Source organism: Macrobrachium nipponense, chromosome 17, assembly GCF_015104395.2.
Source record: "Macrobrachium nipponense isolate FS-2020 chromosome 17, ASM1510439v2, whole genome shotgun sequence".
Lineage (NCBI taxonomy): Eukaryota > Metazoa > Arthropoda > Malacostraca > Decapoda > Palaemonidae > Macrobrachium > Macrobrachium nipponense.
Genome location: NC_087210.1, coordinates 69,859,185 through 69,880,935, shown reverse-complemented (window position 1 = coordinate 69,880,935; position 21,751 = coordinate 69,859,185). Strand labels below are relative to the sequence as shown.

Sequence of the window (21,751 nt, the reverse complement as noted above, 5' to 3'; positions counted from 1 at the left end):
TTCTAACAATTTATTTGGCCCTTGCAAACATTTCTAGCATTTGTGAGGTTACAGACTGCATAAGCTGACTTGGCCAAGATAGATTAGAGCAGCTAAGAATTTGACAAAGCTGTTGCACTCATTTGCAAAATTTAATTATTTGTGGGGGTAAAACTTAATCCTTGCTGAAAATGAGGGAAGACTTTATTCATCTGAATAATTATAATGGGTGAAAGGATAGTACATAATATTGTTAAAGTCTTGAAAAATAAAGTATTAAGACAATGAGATAACTTCATAATATAATGGAACTCCCAGCTAAAAAAAAGATAATCAAGAAAACAGGTTTGGAGGATTAAATTAAGTCTTTTATCTGAGCATTCTGAACTTGAATCATAGATTACCTAGTACTATATACAAGTAATCTTAAGCAGTCACTTAATTCAAATAGTTGACGATGAATAATCCACGGGCATGGACGGTTTAAAATGGAGAAAACCTAAAATCATTACATAGTTCAACTTTTGAAAAGACAGAGAGATTTAATCAGGGTATCCAACTTTACAAACAATAACAGGTAAACAGAAAGCACCTAAAAGAAACCTAGGAGAACTACTGTACAAAAAAAATCGTAACACAAACCCAGCAAGCTGGAAACCTAAATTCAAGATACTATACATATTCTGCTGATTCTAGCATGCAATGTATAACTATTTCAATGTAGTTCTGTCCCATCTAAATTATATTTCATATCTGTCCCATCCAAATTATATTTCATATCAAGAGACTTTCTGTGTTATCAGTATCCTTGATAAAACAATAAGTTTAGTGCCATGTTTAATGGGAAAATACAAAATAAACTTAATTTAAATATTATTCAAATTGTAATATAAAACATTTCATTTTCAGAAGAAACACAAAGTATATAAAAAAAAAACTTACAAGCATGCATACCGCAACATTGTCCCTTAAAATGAGGAACATTATTGACCAAAATACCAGGAAAAGTAACAAAAAATAATTTTTAACATTAAAGTTTCAATGTGTATGCTACCAGCTTCTTGAGAGTAAAGTTTCCCATACATAAAACACAGCCAAATAATCCATTAGGAGAAATTCCTTATCTTTACATTTACTTTTATTCATAATTTCTTTGGTGGTTTGTTCCTGTTACCATCTCTTCCTCATTAACACATGGACAAATATCTTTATACAAGGAAAGTGGGACTATCTAGTCATTGAAAAAACTTCGAAAATAACTGTTACCAGGTACTCAAGAAAAATCAAGTAACATATTAATGAACATTCTGTCCACAATTTATAATCATAAACAGTTTCACACTTGGAAGCTTGATCAGCTACATTAATATGATGAACTTTTGCTAAGGTTACCTTTTTGGGTGTGATGAATTTTTTTATAAATCTCTAAGCAAGAAACCATGTGGAATCACAGTTAGTTGTGGGATACCTTAGAAATGTTCAAATGTAAATTACATATACTGTAGGGTCTGTTACTTATCAGAGGGCCAGAATCCTGAAACATCTGATGAGTTGAGAGCTACCAATATACAAAACCTAGTACTAATATAAATTCTTGGAGTATGGCATGAATTTTTTATTTCATTTTCTGCATTTGAAACAGGTTCTTTGGTAAGGTCTTAAGGCTTTGCGAAAATAAACATAATTTGCATTAAAACATTGGCTTTTTAAAATGTGTATCATTAATGTCACTTAGTGACAGTTCGGAATTTCACATTATAGTTACCATTGTACACTTCCCAGTCTAGTATATGAAAGTATGGTACATTATTTATGTTGACATGTCACTACCATCAAAAGGATGTTTGAAAATATAAGAGAAATTAAAATATTTAACATTACAATAACTGCATGAATAGGAAATTAAAATACCTCACAAACTAACAATTAGTTGTATGAAAATCAGCAGCATATTTTCTGAATGAAATACATCCCAGCTTAGCCTTTATTTCTTCACTAACCAAACAGTACATCAAACATTATAATCAAATATTACTTCAATAACTGCTTGTCACAAACCATCCAAAAAACTTCATTAACATAGACTTATGGCATTACAGTACTTGGCGATGAACATTTAAATAACACTAATTAACATTAAACATCACTAGTATACTGAATGTGTGAATACAGTTTATATATATATACATATATATTATAATATATATATATATATATATATATACTATATATACTATATATATATATATATATATATATATATATATATATATATGCAAGGGAGTGTATTGTAATTGTAGCCATCTAAATATAATTATCAATTAAGAGCACAGTTAACTTTCTTCATTATTTATGATATATATTTTAAAAGTTGTACTGTAAATTTCATGAGCTTTTAACTTACATTGCTTCATAATTGTATCAACTTTCATGCAATGGTGATGAAGTGACTGCATGGAAAAGATGATTCAAAGACCCAGGAAACTTGCTAATAAGAATGCACCAAAAAGTACTAATGCTGCCAGTATTGCCGCCACCCACACAGGAACCATACCTAAAAGAAATAAATAAGAAACATCTTGTATGGAGGAAATTAATCCAGTTTCTTTATGGCTCACAAATTAGAGGTACGTGCTCCTGGTCAATGATTATTGATAACTTTCCTACAAAAACATCAATTTTGGTATTCCTTTAAAATAATGTTTACATCAAAAGGAACTGTATAAAATGAAGTTTTTATGTTAAAACAAAGTTTAATGTATACTTACCTGGTAGGTATATATATAGCTATATTCTCTGTTCCACCTGGCAGAAATGTTCAAAACTCGCGGCAAACGCTAGTAACCTATTAGTAGTTCAGGATACCACCACCCCGTTACCGTGGCGCTAGCGCCAGGAACCGTTCCCACTTGGGCCAGATTTTTCTCTGAACCCTGTCTCCTGAGGGGAGGAGGGTGGGCATTAAATTATATATACCTGCCAGGTAAGTATACATTAAACTTTGTTTTAACATAAAAACTTCATTTTAATGTATGACACTTACCTGGCAGGTATATATATAGCTGATTGACACATTTGGAGGTGGGTCAAAGACAGCAACATTGTTAGAGTATAAAAAATTAAAATTATTAATTTACTCTAGGTTCCTTACCTGCTAAGGTAGCTGACTTCATAGGTCCTGCCTCTCAGTCTGCTTAAACCTTAAGAGCTCTCAACAAGGAAGTGTCCTGTATGTTGAAGAAGCTAAGACTGGAACTGACAACTGGGCGTGACCAATGTGTTGACAGAACCCTACAGCCCTCTTATGCCACGGCATTCAAGCTTAGTAATAGATCAAGTCCTGAACTACACACACACACCACACCAATATAATACAAACCAGACTGATAAAAGTAAACACACTTTTCTCAGACGACCAATAAACACAAACACCATCACCTGATAAAATACTAGCTTAAAAGAAGGTTTATGGGGTGGTAACTCCTTTGCCCAATACTGTACCCGAGGACACGTATGGACCTAGCGTCTGACAATTATCAAAGGTTGTCTGAATATCCCTCAGATAATGAGACGCAAATATTGAATTCGTTCTCCAAAAGCTAGATTCAATAATTTCTTTGAGGGCTAAATTCTTTTTAAACGCCAATGAAGTCGCCACTGCCCTGACTTCATGAGCCTTCACTTTCAAGATACCGAAGCTCTGTTCTTGACACAACATGTGAGCTTCTCTAATTAACTCTCTCATAAAGAAAGCTAGAGCGTTCTTTGTCATGGATCTACTGAGGTCTTTGACTGAGCACCAAAGAGCATCAGAATTCCCTCTGATCTCTCTTGTTCTTTCCATGTAAAACCGTAATGCTCTCACTGGGCAGAGAACTCTTTCTTGCTCATGTCCCACTAACTCAGATAAACCCAAGACATCAAAGGATCTTGGCCAAGGATTCGCAGGGTTCTCATTCTTGGCCAAGAAACCTTCCTGGAATGAACACACTGCATTACCATGTCTCCATCCCACTTTCTTTGAAATGGCCCGAAGCTCACTAGCTCTTTAGCCGTTGCCAAAGCGACTAAAAGATAGTCTTCTTAGACACATCTCTCAGAGAGGCTTTCTCTAAAGGCTCGAATTTACTAGAGGTTAGATGCCTCAAGACAACATCGAGGTTCCAAGCAGGAGGCCTGCATTGTGGCTGTTTCTTAGTACCAAATGACCTAATCAGATCTCTAAGGTCCAAATTATTAGAGATATCAAGATCTCTGTGTCTAAACACTGAGGTCAACATACTCTTATAGCCTTTGATTGTAGACACTGACAATCCTAAGTCCTTCCTTAAGTAAAGGAGGAAGTCTGCGATTTGGGTCACAGAGGTACTGGATGAAGACACTTTCCTCTTCCTACACCACTTACAGAAATTTTCCCACTTCGACTGATATACTGCAATTGTGGAGGTTCTTCTGGCTCTAGCCACTGCACTGGCCACCTCTCTAGAATATCCCCTCACTCTGACAAGACTTTCGATAGTCTGAACGCAGTCAGACCCAGAGCGAGGGTATTCTTGTGAAATCTGTCGAAGTGGGGTTGTCTGAGTAAATCTACTCTTAGGGGAAGAGTTCTTGGTGTATCTATTGTCCATTCCAGTACCTCTGTGAACCAACTTTGGGCCGGCCAAAACGGAGCTATTAAGGTCATCCTCGTTCCTTGGCTCTCCCTGAATTTCTTCATAACTTTCCCCAGTACTTTGAATGGAGGAAAAGCGTAAACATCTAAGTTTGTCCAATCCATCAGGAAGGCGTCGACCGCCACTGCTTCCTGATCTGGAACCGGAGAGCAATAGGTTGGTAATCTTTTTGGTCTGGCTGTCGCAAAAAGATCCACTACCGGACGGCCCCACAACTTCTACAGGCTCTGACATACCTCCAGGTGCAACGTCCACTCTGTCGGTAGAAGTTGTCCTCTTCTGCTCAACAGGTCCGCTCCCACATTCTTCTCCCCCTGGATGAACCTGGTGAGCAGAACGACGTTTTCCTCTTCTGCCCAAAGTAGGACTTCATTTGCCAGCATGTAGAGGGGAAAAGAATGAGTCCCTCCTTGTTTGCGGATGTATGCCAGAGCCGTGGTGTTGTCCGAGTTGATCTGCACTGTCTTGTCTCGAATCAACTCTCTGAAGTGCTTCAAGGCCAAGAAAATCGCCATCAGTTCCTTCCTGTTTATGTGCCAACTTGTTTCTTCCTCGTTCCAAAGACCCGACACCTCCTGAGGGCCTAATGTCGCTCCCCAACCTGCGTCCGACGCGTCGGAAAACAAGATGAGGTTTGGGTTCTTCTGTTGAAGCGACATCCCTTCTGCTAACCTGCCTGGGGTTAGCCACCAACTTAATTCCTCCTTCACTTTGGCAGGAATTAGAAACTGGAAGGAATCCGGTTGCGATTTTCTTGGCCATGAATCTTTCAGGAAAAACTGTAGAGGTCTCATGTGCAGTCTTCCTATAGAAATGAACCTCTCTAGCAAAGTGTGTGTGCCCAGTAGACTCATCCACTCTCTTGCTGAGCATCGGTTTTTCTCTAGGAAGTCCTGCACCTTGCGAATGCATAGGGCTTGCCTTTTGGGGGACGGAAAAACCCGAAAAGTCGCTGACAATATCTGAATCCCCAAATAAACTATCTGTTGCTTGGGATTCAACTGCGACTTTCCCAGGTTTACCACAAGACCTAGGTCTTTTGCTAAGTCCAACGTTTGTTTCAGGTCCTCCAGACATTGACTTCTCGATTGGGATCTTATCAACCAGTCGTCTAAATAAAATGACACTCTGATCCCTCTTAGATGCAGCCATCTTGCTACATTGGACATCATCCTCGTGAACACTTGGGGGGCTGTGCAAAGGCCGAAGCACAGGGCCTTGAATTGAAAGACCCTGTTCTGAATCACGAACCTTAAATACTTCCTGCTTCCTGGATGAATCGGAATATGGAAGTATGCGTCTTGTAAGTCCAGGGTAACCATCCAGTCCCCTGGACGTACCGCTGCCAGTACTGAATCGTTCGTCTCCAAAGTGAATTTGGTCTTTTCCACGAAAACATTCAGTTGACTTACGTCCAGCACTGGTCTCCATCCTCCCGAGGACTTCGCAACCAGGAATAGCCGGTTGTAAAATCCCGGAGATTCGTGATCCAGAACAGGTTCTATGGCTCCTTTCTCTAGCATGGAAGAGACTTGCTCCCACAGAGCCTTTTTCTTCACTAAATCGTTGTAATTTGCCCCCAGGGCTCTCGGAGATGTTGCGAGAGGAGGTTTCTTTAAGAAGGGAATTTTGTACCCTTCCCGAGCTACGTTGACGGCCCAGGGATCTGCCTTCATGTTCTACCAAACTTCCCAAAATTCTTGAAGTCTGGCTCCTACTGCTGTCTGGAGGACTGAGTTCTCATTATTTAGAGGTGGTTTTGGCTCCTCTTTTCGCTGGTACTCTCTTGCCTCTAAAGGCGGGTCGTGCAAAAGTTCTGCCTCGAAAGGGCTGTTGAGAAGGCCTTGTTTGAGGGCTAAATTCTTTTGAAGTTTTCTTCACCAACTTGGATGGTAAAAACTTCCTTACCGATGAAGAGAGCAAATCTTGAGTGACCTTCTGAGAAAGCGCCAGAGCTATATCCTTAATAACCTCTGACAGAAACAGTTGGTTTGAAAGGGGAGAGAATATAAACTCTGATTTCTGTGCGTTGGAAACGCCTTTAGAAGCAAATGAGCACAAAAGCGACCTCTTCTTCAAACTCCTGCAGCGAACAATGAACCAGCCTTCATTTGCTCCATCTCTGAGAGCCTTGTCCATGCAGGACATAATGCTCTTAGCCACTTCCATATCTTGTGCATTTTCGTCTTCTAAGGAATTCGCCAACGCTCCCAATGACCAATCTAGAAAATTGAAGACTTCGAAAGTCCTAAAAATTCCTTTAAAAAGATGTTCAAACTCGGACGAAGTCCACCAGACCTTGGTAGACTGCAACGCCTGTCTGCGCGAACTGTCCACTATACTGGAGAAGTCCCCCTGGGAGGAGGCAGGTACTCCCAGGCCAAGACTTTCTCCAGTAGCGTACCATACCCCAGACTTAGATGCTAACTTGGCTGGGGGAAAAGCGAAGGAGGATTTCCCTGCTTCTTTCTTGTCCTTCAGCCAGTTATTCACTCGTTGCAGCGCCTTCTTGGCTGAAATCGACAGTCATCTTGAGAAAAGAGGACTTCTTAGGAGTCTTAGTCTTAGAAAACTGAGACAGGGGAGATAAAGGCGCCGTAGGCTGAAATTCCCCTTCAAAAATAGACAGCAGACGTGAAGTAAGGATCTTGTAATCCGAAGACGGTTCGACATTCTTCTCTTCAACAAAGTCCACTTCTTCTTCTGCTGAAGAAATGTCTTGCAGATCACTATCGTTGTGATGCTTTGCTGATGGATTAACGTCCTGCCGCCTGCGTCCTGCCACCAACGAAGTCTCTGCGTCCTGCCGTCTGCGTTCTACAACCACAGAAGAATCGATGTGCTGCCGTTTGCGTCCTGCGTCCATCGTAGACACATCTGCTTCCTGCCGCCTGCGTCCTGCGTCCACCAGCGGTTCCGCGTCCTGACGTTTGCGTCCTGTTTCTTCCGAAACAATCTTCTTCTTCCTGCGTCCTGCGTCCTGGAACACTACGCGATCGCCCGTCTTCGTAGAGCCCGTGCGTCTTAAATCCTCGGCGCGCAAACACTTGTCTTCCGTCTTCTTGGAAGACTTAACGGGAAGGAAATCGTCCTTACGCCTTGCAGGTCCTTGCAAAGGAGCATCCCATGAATCGATGAGAACTGCAAGCTTAGACTGCATTTCTCTTAAGAAATCCTTCATACTATCTTCCTGACGAACAGCCGTAGGAGGAGGAGGAAGATGAGAAGGACTAGGATGCAAAGCAGAGCGATCTTGGACTCTACCCGAAGGAGAGAGAAGAGGAGAGGACAAGCAAGAGGACTGGGGGGAGTCTCTTGACGAAATCCAGGAACGTACGGGCCGTACTGAGTCTTCTTTCGAACGCACAATCTTCTTCCTCTTGGTCGGAACCATGTCCTCGTTGTCCGAGGAAGACAAAACCTCCGGGTTGCTCCAAGCTTCACGATAGTGAGCACGTCTATCTTGAGTAGTTGATGTCCTTAACGTCCTCTTGAGGGGGCGATACACTACCGAGTACCGATGTTCGCGCTCTGATGTCGAACCATCAGAGGACGCACACTTCCCAGTTACGCCTTTTCTGCGGCGAACTGCAACAGCCTGGGATCTTACAACAGGACTGTCCGAAGGGACGCCTGACCGTGGTAAAACCTCTCTCGCCTCCCTTCGACTGTCGACATGCCTTCTCCCTTGGGTCTGGGAGCTTGACAGAGGTCTAGGTCTAGGAGCACGAGAGAGTCGATCAGACGCCCCCTCCACTACACTTTCACTGACATCAAAAGCACTCACTTTATCCGTAAGACGCTGTATTTGGTCACCCATGGACGCAAGGGCAGCGAACACCTTAACAATCTGTGTATCGTTCGTCCCCTCCGATACAGCAGCGGGCGCAGGAGATACCTGGGGAGAAGGAACTACCAACTCTACGTTAGAAGGAGCTGGAGAGGAAACACATTCACTCCTTTTACTGGAAGTATTCGACCTCTCACTACGAGAAACAGATCTCCTTACACGATCTTTCTCAAGCCTTTCAACATATTTCATAAATATCTTCCACTCCTTCTCTGACAAATTCTCACACTCAACACACCTACTCTCCCAAGTACACACATTCTCTCTACACTTCTTGCAAATGGTATGAGGGTCGACCGAAGCCTTCAGCAACCTTACCTTACACCCCTCTTTCACACAAACTCTAAACATACTACCAGTGTCAGACATCTTCCAAGAACAATCCAAAGCGAATGCCAAGCTAACGTTTCCAAGTACGATACCAAAAATTCCATGAAAAGTCAGCAACGAGAAGAAAATCCTAGCAGGGAACCACCAACAATGTTGCCGGTCGGCTGGCAGAAAAAATCTGGCCCAAGTGGGATAACGGTTCCTGGCACTAGCGCCACGGTAACGGGGTGGTGGTATCCTGAACTACTAGCGTTTGCCGCGAGTTTTGAAAATTTCTGCCAGGTGGAACAGAGAATATAGCTATATATATACCTGCCAGGTAAGTGTCATACATTAAACATGCAAGTAAGAAGTTAGGACAATAATCCCTCAACAATCCACACTAATAAATACAAGGAGGGTGCAAACATGTCCAAAGTGTGGACTTAAGAATAGTAATGTACCAAGCCTAGTCTATGCTGTCTGAGCAACCCCAAAATCCAATCATAACCCTGACTAATCTAAGAAAATATACAATAACTTAAAAAAAAATTATAATCCCGAGCAATAAGTATGATAGATTTTCTCTCCTTTTGTGTATATTAAACACAAAATAACCAAATATGACACTTATGAAAGCAAAATGAGTAATGCAAGAACATCAACAAAGTAGCCTAGTCTATCCAATCTATATATTTATGATCATGTAACTCATATAACACAACACATTCAAGGCCGTGTACTGTTATGTAGTCTTTTTGTATGTACTATTATCAATACTGTGTATGTACAAGTGTAACAATGAAACCAAAACATAATGACCAGAAATGTTGAATGGTATGTACTCCATATATGTAAGTGCAATGCTACTACATTTCACATTAACTAGGCTCCTCTTACATTTCTTACATGCACTGTTATTTATGTACGATAAAATACTGTACAGTAAATACAGTATCCTATTAACAGCAATAATGCAGTAAGAAAATATACACTATGTACTAATTTATCCCCACCAACACCTAATACACTTGACTACATCTTTCTCACCCCCAACTCATCAATAAGCCTATAACACAATCTACTCACTGAAACAATCAGTTTATGTGCTAGTCTGCCTAGCTGAGCAAAGATATTTTGTGTCCTCATCCATACAGTTCAATCTTTGCTTTGGACATCCAGCCACACCTAAGAGCTTTTATTCTCACTTTTGAAAGGTGTGATACCCACATTCACCCTGAGAAAGGTAAGTACAGTCAAGGGCATCGCGCAGATACGGGAAGGGTTGGTGATTGGGGGACTACTGTATATTACAAGCCTGTACCCGAGTTTTTTTATGGGGGAGTCTTTTTTCCCAAAACTGGACCTTTCCTTCTATAAATGTCATTGCATATATAGGTACTATATGCAAGAGAAAATTTTATTTTAGTTATATTGAGAAGAAAAATTGGGTATGTGGTCTATGCCCTTCTACCCGATTAGATGTTATTCAAAGTACTAACTTTGGTTAACAGAATTTTACTTATAATGTTGAAAGTTTGCACTGAAATTTAAAAATATTTCTTCAGTTTTATTGATTGATTCATTTAATATGTTAACAATAACATGCAAATTACTTTATTTATGGTTATGTTACATACTTTGACTACTTAACAAAAGCTAATAATTAAAACATATTCTAAAGAGTATGTATTATGTATTGTTATTTATTACTTTGTAAGTTCAGTTCAAAGAAAAGGATAGTTACAGAAAATATGGACTTCCAACAATTTTGGGGGGTCGTTCAATCCCCCTGACCCACCCCTTGGTACAGGCCTGTATTAACAGTGATAAACTTGGCTGAGAGGTTCAATGCTACTAAACCTCTTACTTTTCAAAATAATACCACTCCATAAACAGAAAAATATCACCATTTTTTTAAGTAAATTGTATTTTTCCTAACTATACAAACCTAGGTTCTTTCCAATAGGAATTGCTTGAGGCAGAGCCTGGATACAGCCACTGGAATCTTCAAAAAAGGCAGTTTGGTAGTTAACTACTAGTCTGTCCAGTTAGAGGAGCTAGGTAAGCTACACAACTAGTTGAGCAGCCACCACTGGTCCAAAGGAAAATCTGGCATGCCCAGATCCCCACTTTCAAAACCTGTTGAACCGACAAGTTCTCACGAAACCAGAAAGAAACTGTGTTCTTGGACGCCTCTTTCTTGGAACCACCGGTGCTAATGAAAAGTCGACGACACTTAAGCCGGAGATAATAAGTCCTCTTCAGGTAGAGTCGTATTGCTCTAATGGGACAAAGTAACATCTCGTCTGGATCATCATCAAAGTGACTCAGAAAGGGGATGGCGAAGGACTCGAATCTAGCATCAGGGACCGATGGATTCTGAATCTTCACTACAACTACAGGACAAATTCAAGCATAACCGATCCTTATCCCCTTGAGTGTTTAACATCATAAAAAATTACCATGCAGTTCACCTACTCTCTTCGCTGATGCCAGGGCCAGCAGAAAGATGGTCTTGAGGGTCAGATCCCTGTCTGAGGACTCCTGAAGTGACTTGTACGGGACACCAGTCAGGCTCTGCAGTACGAGTCACATCCATTACAGGAGCCTGAGATCCCTGGGTGGGCAAGACCTCTTGAAGCTCCTCATGGGTAACAATATCTCGAAGGAAGACGAGATATCAACACCCTTCACCTTCATGACTAGGCCCAGTGTGGCCCTGTAGCTTTTTACATCTGAGATGGTGAGGAGCTTCTCTTGGCAAAGGTAGATGAGGAAGTCTGCGACCTACTGAAGAGTGGCTCCAACTGGAGAGATACCCCATCTACAACACCAACCACAGAAGACGGACCACTTTCCCTGATATACTGCTCAGAGGACTAACAGAGGTATCCTGCCATCTCTGTTGCTGCTCAACAAGAAAAACCTATCACTCGCAAGATATGATGGATAACCTCCAACCGTGAAGACACCGAGATTACTGCCTGATCATACTGTTCAATGTGCTGTTGACACAGCAGGTTGTGCCATGCGGGAATTTCTCTTGGTGTCTCAGAAAGAAGAGCCAGAAGGTCGGGATTTATCACGATCTCTGGATCTTGACAAAACTTAAGGAGTCGATCCCTGTCCTGTAGTAACTATGAGCGGGAGCTCGCCAGGACCAGCCAGTCATTGAAATACCTCAAAGATGTAGTATTTCGTGTGAATGTGTCCAAGCTGAGACCAAGTTGAACATTCTCGTCAACACCTGGGGAGCAGTCGAGAGTATAAAGCATAGTATAAAGCATAGACTGTCTCCCCAAGACGAAGCAGAGGTGGATGACCGATGGATGGATATCTGGAAATACGCATCCTTTAGGTCTACCGTAAGCATGAAGTCATTCTATCTGATAGAGGCCAACAGTGAACGTTTGTATATCATGTAGGAACAAACACTAATTAAATTCTTACATTAATTAAGTTAAAAAAAATAATAAAACATAAATATTTAAAGATATATTTTTTAGATACTGACCTCTCCATTATATAGCTTTCACTTCAGCTGGCACGAAGTAAAAGCTATGAAATTTCAATATGGTGATACCACCAACATTGTACCAGTACCAAAAAAAACAAAAAAATATTCAAGAAAACACAGAACAAAATCAGAACTCTCATTGCATGTGAACTATAATAACTATCTGAAACAGCTCTAATAACCGTCCAATAATGTAACAAACACCCTCTAGCCAGCAAAGATGATCTCAACCTAAAGCTGAAATTATATCTAGAATTCTCCTTTGGAAATGAAAAACTGGAAATGAAAGAATGGAGCAATGCTGAATTAATAATTACCTATCATACGCAGATAATCCTCATGATACAAACTGTCAACCAATTTTTGTTGGTTCAACAAAAGACTGATGTCTGGAACTGTTGATGACATAATTGAACCAAGTTGTAAGGAATAGGTTTGTGATGAAATAAATTAAGCATGCTTACAGAGCTACATGATTACAGAAACATAAAAATGATATTGTTATAGTACAAAAAAGTTTCATATACTTACCTGGCAGATATATACTTAGCTATAGACTCCGTCGTCCCCGACAGAAATTCAAATTTCGCGGCACACACTACAGGTAGGTCAGGTGATCTACCGGCCTGCCGCTGGGTGGCAGGAATAGGAACCATTACCGTTCTTGAACCAGATTTTCTCTTCCACCTGTCTCCTGAGGGGAGGCTGGGTGGGCCATTCAATCATATATATCTACCAGGTAAGTATGTATGAAACTTTATTGTACAATAACAATATCATTTTCATACATTCAACTTCCCTGTCAGATATATACTTAGCTGATTGGCACCTTTGGCGGAGGGTAAGAGACAGCTAGTTACTGATTAGACAGGTAAACAACATATGTTGTAGGTAATAAAAGTTAATTAACAATACCTTGGTTCCTACCTGTTTAGGCGGAAGATTTCATAGCTCCTGCTTAGAAGTCTGCTTCGCCTCAAAAGCTTCAGCGAGGGTGTGACCTATGGCTGAGAACTCTTGAAAGGACTGTCAATGGGGTCTTATCCACTTACTCGACAGAACCTGATGGCAATTGTCACTGGGGTCCTATCCACTTACATGACAATATACCTATGCCTAATGGCATACAAAGGAGTACAAACACTGATCCCGATCACCCGATCCTAACCGTGGATTAGTATTTACGATGAAAGGGTTATCCTACCATCGTCCACCGCCCTTCCCTCCCCTTCCAGCCCCCAACACCACCTTTCAAACAACCTAAAAACTCAACACCAAAATATTTTAAAATCACACCATACAAAATATAAGGATAAAAAAAAAAAATTTAAGGATCAATCTTATCTCCTTTACCCAGCACTGTATCCGCTGATACATACGGTCCCAGAGAGAAGCATTTCTCGTATGTTACTCTTACATCTCTTAAGTAATGTGAGGCAAACACCAAGTTGCACCTCCAATACGTGGCTGCTAAGATGTTCTTCATCGACATGTTCTTATTGAACGATAACGATGTAGCAACTGCACGTACCCTCATGTGGCTTTAAAAACCCTTAATGTCTTAAATGAATCACTATCACAACTCATGTGAGCTTCAGTTATTACATTTTTTACAAAAAAGGCTAATGCATTTTTAGACATTGGTCTTCTCGGGTCTTTAACAGCACACCAGAGGCTTTGATTGCAACCTTGCAACTGTTTCTTCTTTTGCAAGTAAAACTTCAATGCTCTAATAGGGCATAATGCTCTTTCAATTTCATTTCCCACTAATTGAGAAAGCCCTTTTACTTCAAAAGTTCTAGGCCAAGGTCTTGAGGGATTTTCGTTTTTCGCTAAAAACAAAGGTCTGAAAGACAATACTGCCGAGTCTCCCTTAAAACCCACTCTCGAGTCTAGAGCTTGCAACTCACTTACCCTTTTGCAGTAGCGAGAGCTATCAGGAAAATACATTTTCTTGTTATGTCTCTGAAAGACACTTTATCAGGAGGCTCAAATCTCTCTGACATAAGATATCTGATGACCACATCTAGGTTCCAACTAGGGGTGAGTGAAGTTCTTGATTTCGTCGTCTCAAATGATCTAATTAAATCATGAAGATCTTTGTCATTCTCTATCTTTGTCATTCTCTATGTTCAGGCCCCTATTCCTGAACACAGCAGACAACATGCTCTTATACCCTTTAATGGTTGACACTGCTAACTGAGATTCTTCCCGTAAATATAGAAGAAAATCAGCAATTTCGGTCACAGAGGTATCGGAGGAGGACAGCTTCTTCGCCTTGCACCATCTACGGAAAACTTCCCACTTCGATTGGTATATCCGCATGGTTGAGGACCTTCTTGCTCTCGCAATTGCTTTTGCAGCTTTGCGAGAAAAGCCTCTCGCTCTGACCAGTCTTTCGATAGTCGAAAGGCAGTCAGGGCGAGAGCGTGGATGTTTTTGTGGTACCTCTCGAAGTGGGGTTGTTTGAGCAGATCTGTCCTTTCGGGAAGAGATCTGGGGAAGTCCACCATCCATTCCTGTACCTGTGAACCATTCTCTTGCAGGCCAATAGGGAGCGATCAACGTCATCCTCATTCCTTCCGAGGACACGAACTTCCTTATTACCTCCCCCAGAATCTTGAATGGGGGAAAAACATACGCATCTATGCCCGTCCAGTTCGTGAGCATGGCATCGACCGACAGGGCTCTGGGATCGTCCCCCAACGAGCAAAAGTTCTCCATCCTTCTGGAGAGGAACGTTGCAAATAGGTCCACTTGAGGCTTCCCCCAAAGAGACCATAGTTGCTGGCAGACTTGTGAATGAAGGGTCCATTCTGTTGGAAGGACCTGGTTCTTTCTGCTCAATCTGTCCGCCCTTATATTTCTCCCTCCTTGAACGAACCTCGTCAGGAGCACTATCCTTCGTTCCTCCGTCCAGACCAATAGATCCCTTGCCAGCTCGTAAAAGGAAAAAGAGTGTCCCCCCCCGTTTTCTGATATATGCCAGAGCCGTGGTGTTGTCCGAGTTGACCTGGACCACCCCGCCTCTGACTTCGTTCTCGAAATGTCTAAGTGCCAAATGTACGGCTATGAGCTCCTTTGCGTTTATATGCCAGGTCTTCTGTTCTTCCGTCCAGATGCCTGACACCTCCTTCGTCCATAGTGTTGCTCCCCATCCCGTCTCCGAGGCGTCGGAGAACAACACTAGGTGAGGGTTCTGCAGAGACAAGGACACTCCCTCGTTCTTTCTTAGAGGTTCTAACCACCATCGCAAGTGGTTCTTGATGCTTTCCTCTATGGGAAAGGTATCCGTCAGCTCTCCTGTCTTCCTGTTCCAACTTCTCCTTAGATGGAACTGCAAGGGTCTCATGTGAAGCCTTCCCAGAGAAACGAACTGTTCTAGCGACGAAAGGGTGCCCAGAAGACTGAGCCATTCCCTCGCTGAGCTTCGTTCTTTCTCCAGGAAGGCCGAGATCTTTTCCAATCCTCTCGCAATCCTTTCTTGGGATGGATATGCTCGAAAACCCCGAGAATCCATCCGAATCCCCAGATAGACGATGGTCTGGCTGGGGATCGTCTGAGACTTCCCGAGGTTCACGAGCAATCCGAGAGATCTGACTAATTCCAGAGTTATCTCCAAGTCCTCCAAACACTGTTGTTTTGACTGTGCTCTTATGAGCCAGTCGTCCAAGTAAAGCGATATTCTCACCCCCTTCAGATGTAGCCATCTTGCTACGTTCCTCATCAACGCCGTAAACACCTGAGGAGCTGTCGAGAGGCCGAAGCACAAAGCCCTGAATTGATAAATCCTTCCCTGCACCATGAATCGAAGATATTTCCTCGACGAATGATGCAGGGGGACGTGAAAGTAAGCATCCTGAAGGTCGAGGGAGACCATCCAATCTCCTGGACGGAGAGCAGCGAGGACCGAATTGGAGGTCTCCATGGAGAACTTTGTCTTCTCCACGAAGCGGTTCAATGCACTCACGTCCAGGACCGGCCTCCACCCTCCCGAGGCTTTCGGCACCAAAAAGAGGCGATTGTAAAAGCCCCGAGAGTGCGGATCCTGTACTCTCTAGATGGCCTCCTTCTCCAACATTTGCTGTACTAACCCGAGAAGGGCATCTCTTTTTACAGGATCTTTGTACCTTGCTGACAGCTCCCTCGGTGTCGTCGTCAATGGAGGTCTGTTCCTGAAGGGGATGAGGTATCCTTTCTTGAGAACTTGTAGGGACCAAGCATCTGCTTTTCTTGAAGCCCATGCTTCTGAAAATTTCAGAAGTCTGGCCCCTACTGGTGCTTGGAGGACTGGAAACTCATTTTGGATTCTTTCTCGGGACTCTGATAGAAGATCTTCCTCTTTTTTCACCTCCTCTCTTCCTTGGGGCTCGGCTTGAAGTGCTGCCTCGAAAGGGCTGTTAAGCAGTTCTTGGCTCCCTCTTTGTGACAGGAACAGCTGGTCTAGGTTTCTTTGCAGATTGCACCAGCAAATCTTGTGTTGCCTTCTCAGTAAGAGTGTGGGAAATATCCCTCACTAACTGAGAAGGAAATAACTGCTTAGACAGAGGGGCGTATAAAAGAGAAGCCCTCTGTACTGGAGAGACTGCCTTAGTTAAAAAAGAACTATACACAGACCTCTTCTTCAGTATTCCTGCCCCGAAAAGGAATGCCACTTCAGCCGATCCATCCTGCACCGCCTTGTCCATACGGGCAAGCACACCATGCAAGACTTCTGGTTCCAAAAACTGAGGGTCTTGCATCTTCTTGGCCAAAGCCCCAAGGGACCAGTCTAGGAAGTTAAAAACTTCCAAGACATGGAATATTCCCTTGAGGAGATGGTCCATTTCAGACATTGTCCAGCTCGTTTTGGCCGATGGAAGAGCGTGTCTCCTTGCCGAGTCCACCAAGGTCGAAAGAATCCGCTTCAGACAGCGGAAACCGGAGGGAAGAGCAAGTCCCAGTCGATTCTCCCGTGTTGTACCGAATCCCTCTCCTTCCCGATAGCCTAGAAGGGGGACAGGTAAACACAGTCTTTCCCGCCTCCTCCTTGGTTGGTTTTTAAGCCGAATTTTCCGAAAGACTCGCAAAGCCCTCTTCATTGAGATGGTCGGTTGCATCTTCAAAAAGGAGGAAGACTTTGCAGTTTTCGTACTCGAAAATAAAGACCGAGGAGAAGGAGGGGCAGCAGGGCTCAGAGACTCACCAAATTCTTTTAATAAGAGGGCTGTCAAGGTCTTATAGTCTGAAAGACCTGGCCCCTTATTTTCTTCAGAGTCCGAGACATCTTCTAAGTCGTGATGAGTTATATTTGGAGATGAGTGCGCAACTGGAGGAGGACTCTTCTCTCAGGAAGGTGAAGGGCTCGTAGCAACACCGACTGCAACCTGACAAGGGCTACGGCCACCTGTGTGACATCTTGAGTCCCTGCCAGGTGAAGGCCGATGTTGCCCTTTGCCTTTGATTACACTAAGACCCTCCTGACAAGGACGACAGCTGCCTGTGCGACAACTCTCGTCTCTATCAGGAGAAGTCCTTGAATGTCTCTCCCTTTTCGCAGAATCACGCCCCTCCTGACAGGGGCTACGGCCGCCTGTGCGACATCTAGAGACCCTGTCAGGTGAAAACTGATCCTGAGAAAAATCCCAAAGAGGAGCCTCCAAGTCCGCCTCAAACTCCGATAATACTTCTGATTCATAGCGCCTGAAGCCTGGCCCGTGTAGTTTGGATAAGTCCTTGCGCCTGCTTGTCACTTGATGGATATTAGGTGCTTCAGGAGCGAGGCGCCTGAAATGAGATTCAGGCGCCCGACGCTTGGCAGTAGGCTCAGGCTCTTTACGCCTAGAATCAGGCTCTTCAGGCTCTTCAGGCGCTTCAGGCGCCTTGCGCCTCGTTTCAGGCGCTTCAGGCGCTTTGAGTTTTGATTCAGGCGCCCCAGGCGCTTTGCGCCTCATTTCAGGCACCCTAGGCGCTTTTCGTCTCGCTTCAGGAGCCTCAGGCGCTTTGAGTCTGATTTCAGGAGTCTCAGGCGCTTTACGTCTGATTTCAGAAGTTTCAGAAGCTTTGCGCCTCGATCCAGGCGCCTCAGGCGCTTTTCTTCTAATAGGAGTTTCAGGCTCTTCTAGCCATCCATGAAAATCCTCTCGCCTTGTAGGCGCTTTGTGCCTGACAGGAGCCTGGCGTGGCAGGCGCCTCATCCAAGCTCTCAGAGAGTTCCATAGGACGGGATCTTTTAATTGGAAGGAATTTATCCTTTCTTCTAGGAGGATCTTTCTTAAGAATTCCTACTAATGAAGATATTTGCCTCTGCATTTATTCCAAAATCTTCATAGCTGCGTCCTCTTTTTCTAATTCCGATGAAGGAGAAGGAACTTCTGAAAATACCTCCTTTCTCTTCTCTTCCGGAAATTCTTCCGGGCTAGAGTCAAATACTGGAGACTTCCAAGATCTCTTCGAAGGTCTCGATAATCTGTCAGAACTCCATCCTTTCTTCGAAGACGAATCAGAAGAAGAAAAGCACTGTTTCAGGACATCTTTCCAACGACTATCCTTGGCAGTCTGGGACGCAACTACAGAATCTGCCGAGGGGACGCCTGACCGGTGGGGATTCTCTGAACCTTCCTGCGGCTTTCGACATTCCTTCTCCTCTGGGCTTGGGAGCTTGAAAGAGGTCTAGACCTGGGAGCAAGACAGAGCCGACCAGGTGCACCCTCCACTTCACTGGGAACACTTTCACTATGCTTACCTTCTAATTCCTTTAGTTTACACTCCATTTCCAAAAGTGAAGCTTTCAGACATGCAATTTCCGATGTTGAACTTGCAGAGTCGGATAATTGAGAAGGTAAAGCTGTATGGGAGGAAACAATTGGATTAGAGATAGGCAATCGCCCGCTAACTGGCTCGTTAGAGACCGACCTACTCACACTCTTGGAAGAGGCTTTTCTAGCCCTATCCCTTTCCAACTTTCTCAAATAAGAATGAAGCATCTTCCATTCCTCCTCATTTAAATCCTTGCATTCATCACATGTATTCAATTGTGAGCATACATTCCCTCTACAATTCTTACAAGTAGTGTGAGGATCTACCGAAGCTTTCGGTAGTCTCACATAACAACTCTCATTCACACACACTCTGAACGAAAACGAAACATCAGACATTATGAGCAAAATCCAAATCCGAAATAAAAAAACAGTCCACAATAGTGTATGCCAAACCAGAGATCCAATACGTCACCAAATAGCATCCAAAAGATCAACGGCGTAATGAAATTTGAAAGTCAAAGTCAGGAGGAACTAGCAAACGATGTTACCAGCCCCGGCTACAGAGAAAATCTGGTTCAAGAACGGTAATGGTTCCTATTCCTGCCACCAAGCGGCAGGCCGGTAGATCACCTGACCTACCTGTAGTGTGTGCCGCGAAATTTGAATTTCTGTCAGGGACGACGGAGTCTATAGCTAAGTATATATCTGACAGGGAAGTTGAATGTATGAAAATAACCACATACTAATTCAATCTAACGCCACCATATTCCTAAATCTCCATAATTTGTACCACTACTGGATAGTGAGAAATGTTTACAGTTCTTACGCCATATGGATTCCCAAATTCTATACTATAATTGCAGTAAAATCATTACCTCTTCTGGGAATGTGGTGAATTTTCAACGTGTTGTCACATGATATTGATAAAACTGAAGCATCAGAGAACCCTCGCACCATCTGAGACTCATGGCTATTTGTTGGCAACCATTCTAAGCCAGTTACAAAAGTTCTGTGGGCTTCAATTTCTCGTAATTGCTGTAAGAATAAATTTTCTGCATTATTTAAATAGTACATTTTCTTATAAACAATAGTAAAATGTGGAAACTAATTATATCATACTTGAACCTTTTCCAAAAAGTTATTTTCATTTATTTAGTAATATGTACTTTCTTTAACATAAATTAAGTAGAAAATTAAAAGATGAATTAGGCACTGTTTTATAACACTAAATTTCAGAAAACTTTTAATTTCTATTATGTATAATAATCCAAAATCATAGAAATACTTACCACTTGAATTCTAAAATTCTGACATTAATAGAAATAAAAACATAGGAAACTTAAAAATTATGAAATTTCCAACAATGAAAGCCTGTAGTTCAAAATTTAATTAGGTAATTTTCAAATATGATATTGTTATGATACAATAAAGTTTGTTCATACTTACCTGGCAGATATATATATATAGCTGTATTTTCTGAAATCCGACAGAATTTTAAAAACTTCCGACACACGCAGTGGTCAGCCAGGTGGTTAGTACCCATTCCCGCCGCTGGGAGGCGGGTATCAGGAACCATTCCCATTTTCTATTCATAATTTTTATTTCCACTGTCCCCTTAGGGGAGGTGGGTGGGTACTTGATTAGTATTATATCTGCCAGGTAAGTATGACCAGGTAAGTATGAACAAAACTTTATTGTATCATAACAATATCATTTTGTTCATGAAACTTACCTGTCAGATATATATATAGCTGAATCCCACCGTTGGAGGTGGGAATGGACAGAATAGAAGGATTTTGGGAAACAAATGCATGCAGATGATTTACATCTTGGTTCCACCTGTTAGCATAGCTGGCTTTGTGGTTACTGCCACGTAAGTCGCTTGTGCTACTAGAGTTGCCAGCGAGGTAGGAGACCCTATATAGCTGGTGCACTCCAGATGATCTGTCAACAGGGCGAGACCACAACATGACTAGACCATATTGGACCATACCATGAGGGCTAAGAAGTAAAATAAATATATATATAAATATATATATCACCACCTGACCAAGCAGCCAAAGTTAAGGTGTGTTAACTAAGGCTTAAGAGTTAAGAAGTCGCCGTTTGTCGGCCGACTCAACAACTAAATTAAGAGCTCTTCCTAACCATTTTCTACAGGATAGGATGAGTGGTACTTCTTGCCCCCAAGATTGTGTCTGCAGACACGTATGGATCCCTAGCGAGCAGCAGATCTCATATGCCATCTTCACATCTCGCAGGGAGTGTGAAGTGAACACAGAGTTGCTTCGCTAAAACATGGTACTCAGGATGTTGCTGAGTGCCATGCTCTGTTGAAATGCTTCCGAGGCCGCGCCCTCACCTCGTGAAGCATTCAGATAAAAAGATTTCCAAATCTTTGTGCAAAACAAAACAATGAAGGAGCATTTTTTGACAAAGAACTCCATTAACACTAAAGCCAGGGTGTTCTTCGATATGGGCAAGTCTGGTCTTTTTCGGAACACTGCAGATTGCCCGAATGACTTCGACTTTCTTGAGTTTATGTAGATAAAAACTTGAGAGACCCGACAGGGCACAGGACTCTCTCTGGCGCCTGCCCACTAACTTGTGCCATCCTTGCTTCCAAAGCTCCTGCCCAAGGACCAAACGGGTTTCCATTCTTAGGCCACAACGGAAG

General features: G+C 42.5%; 1 protein-coding gene across 1 annotated transcript in view; it reads right to left on the bottom strand.

Moving 5' to 3' along the window:
* Positions 1–2,235: 2,235 nt before the first annotated feature.
* LOC135196301 (prolactin regulatory element-binding protein-like) overlaps positions 2,236–21,751 on the bottom strand; it is a gene marked incomplete in the record, with an annotated part of 80,092 nt that continues 60,576 nt past the window's right edge. The window contains 2 exon segments of the mRNA XM_064223008.1: positions 2,236–2,533; positions 19,950–20,109. Coding sequence (XP_064079078.1) covers positions 2,448–2,533; positions 19,950–20,109 — 246 coding nt within the window.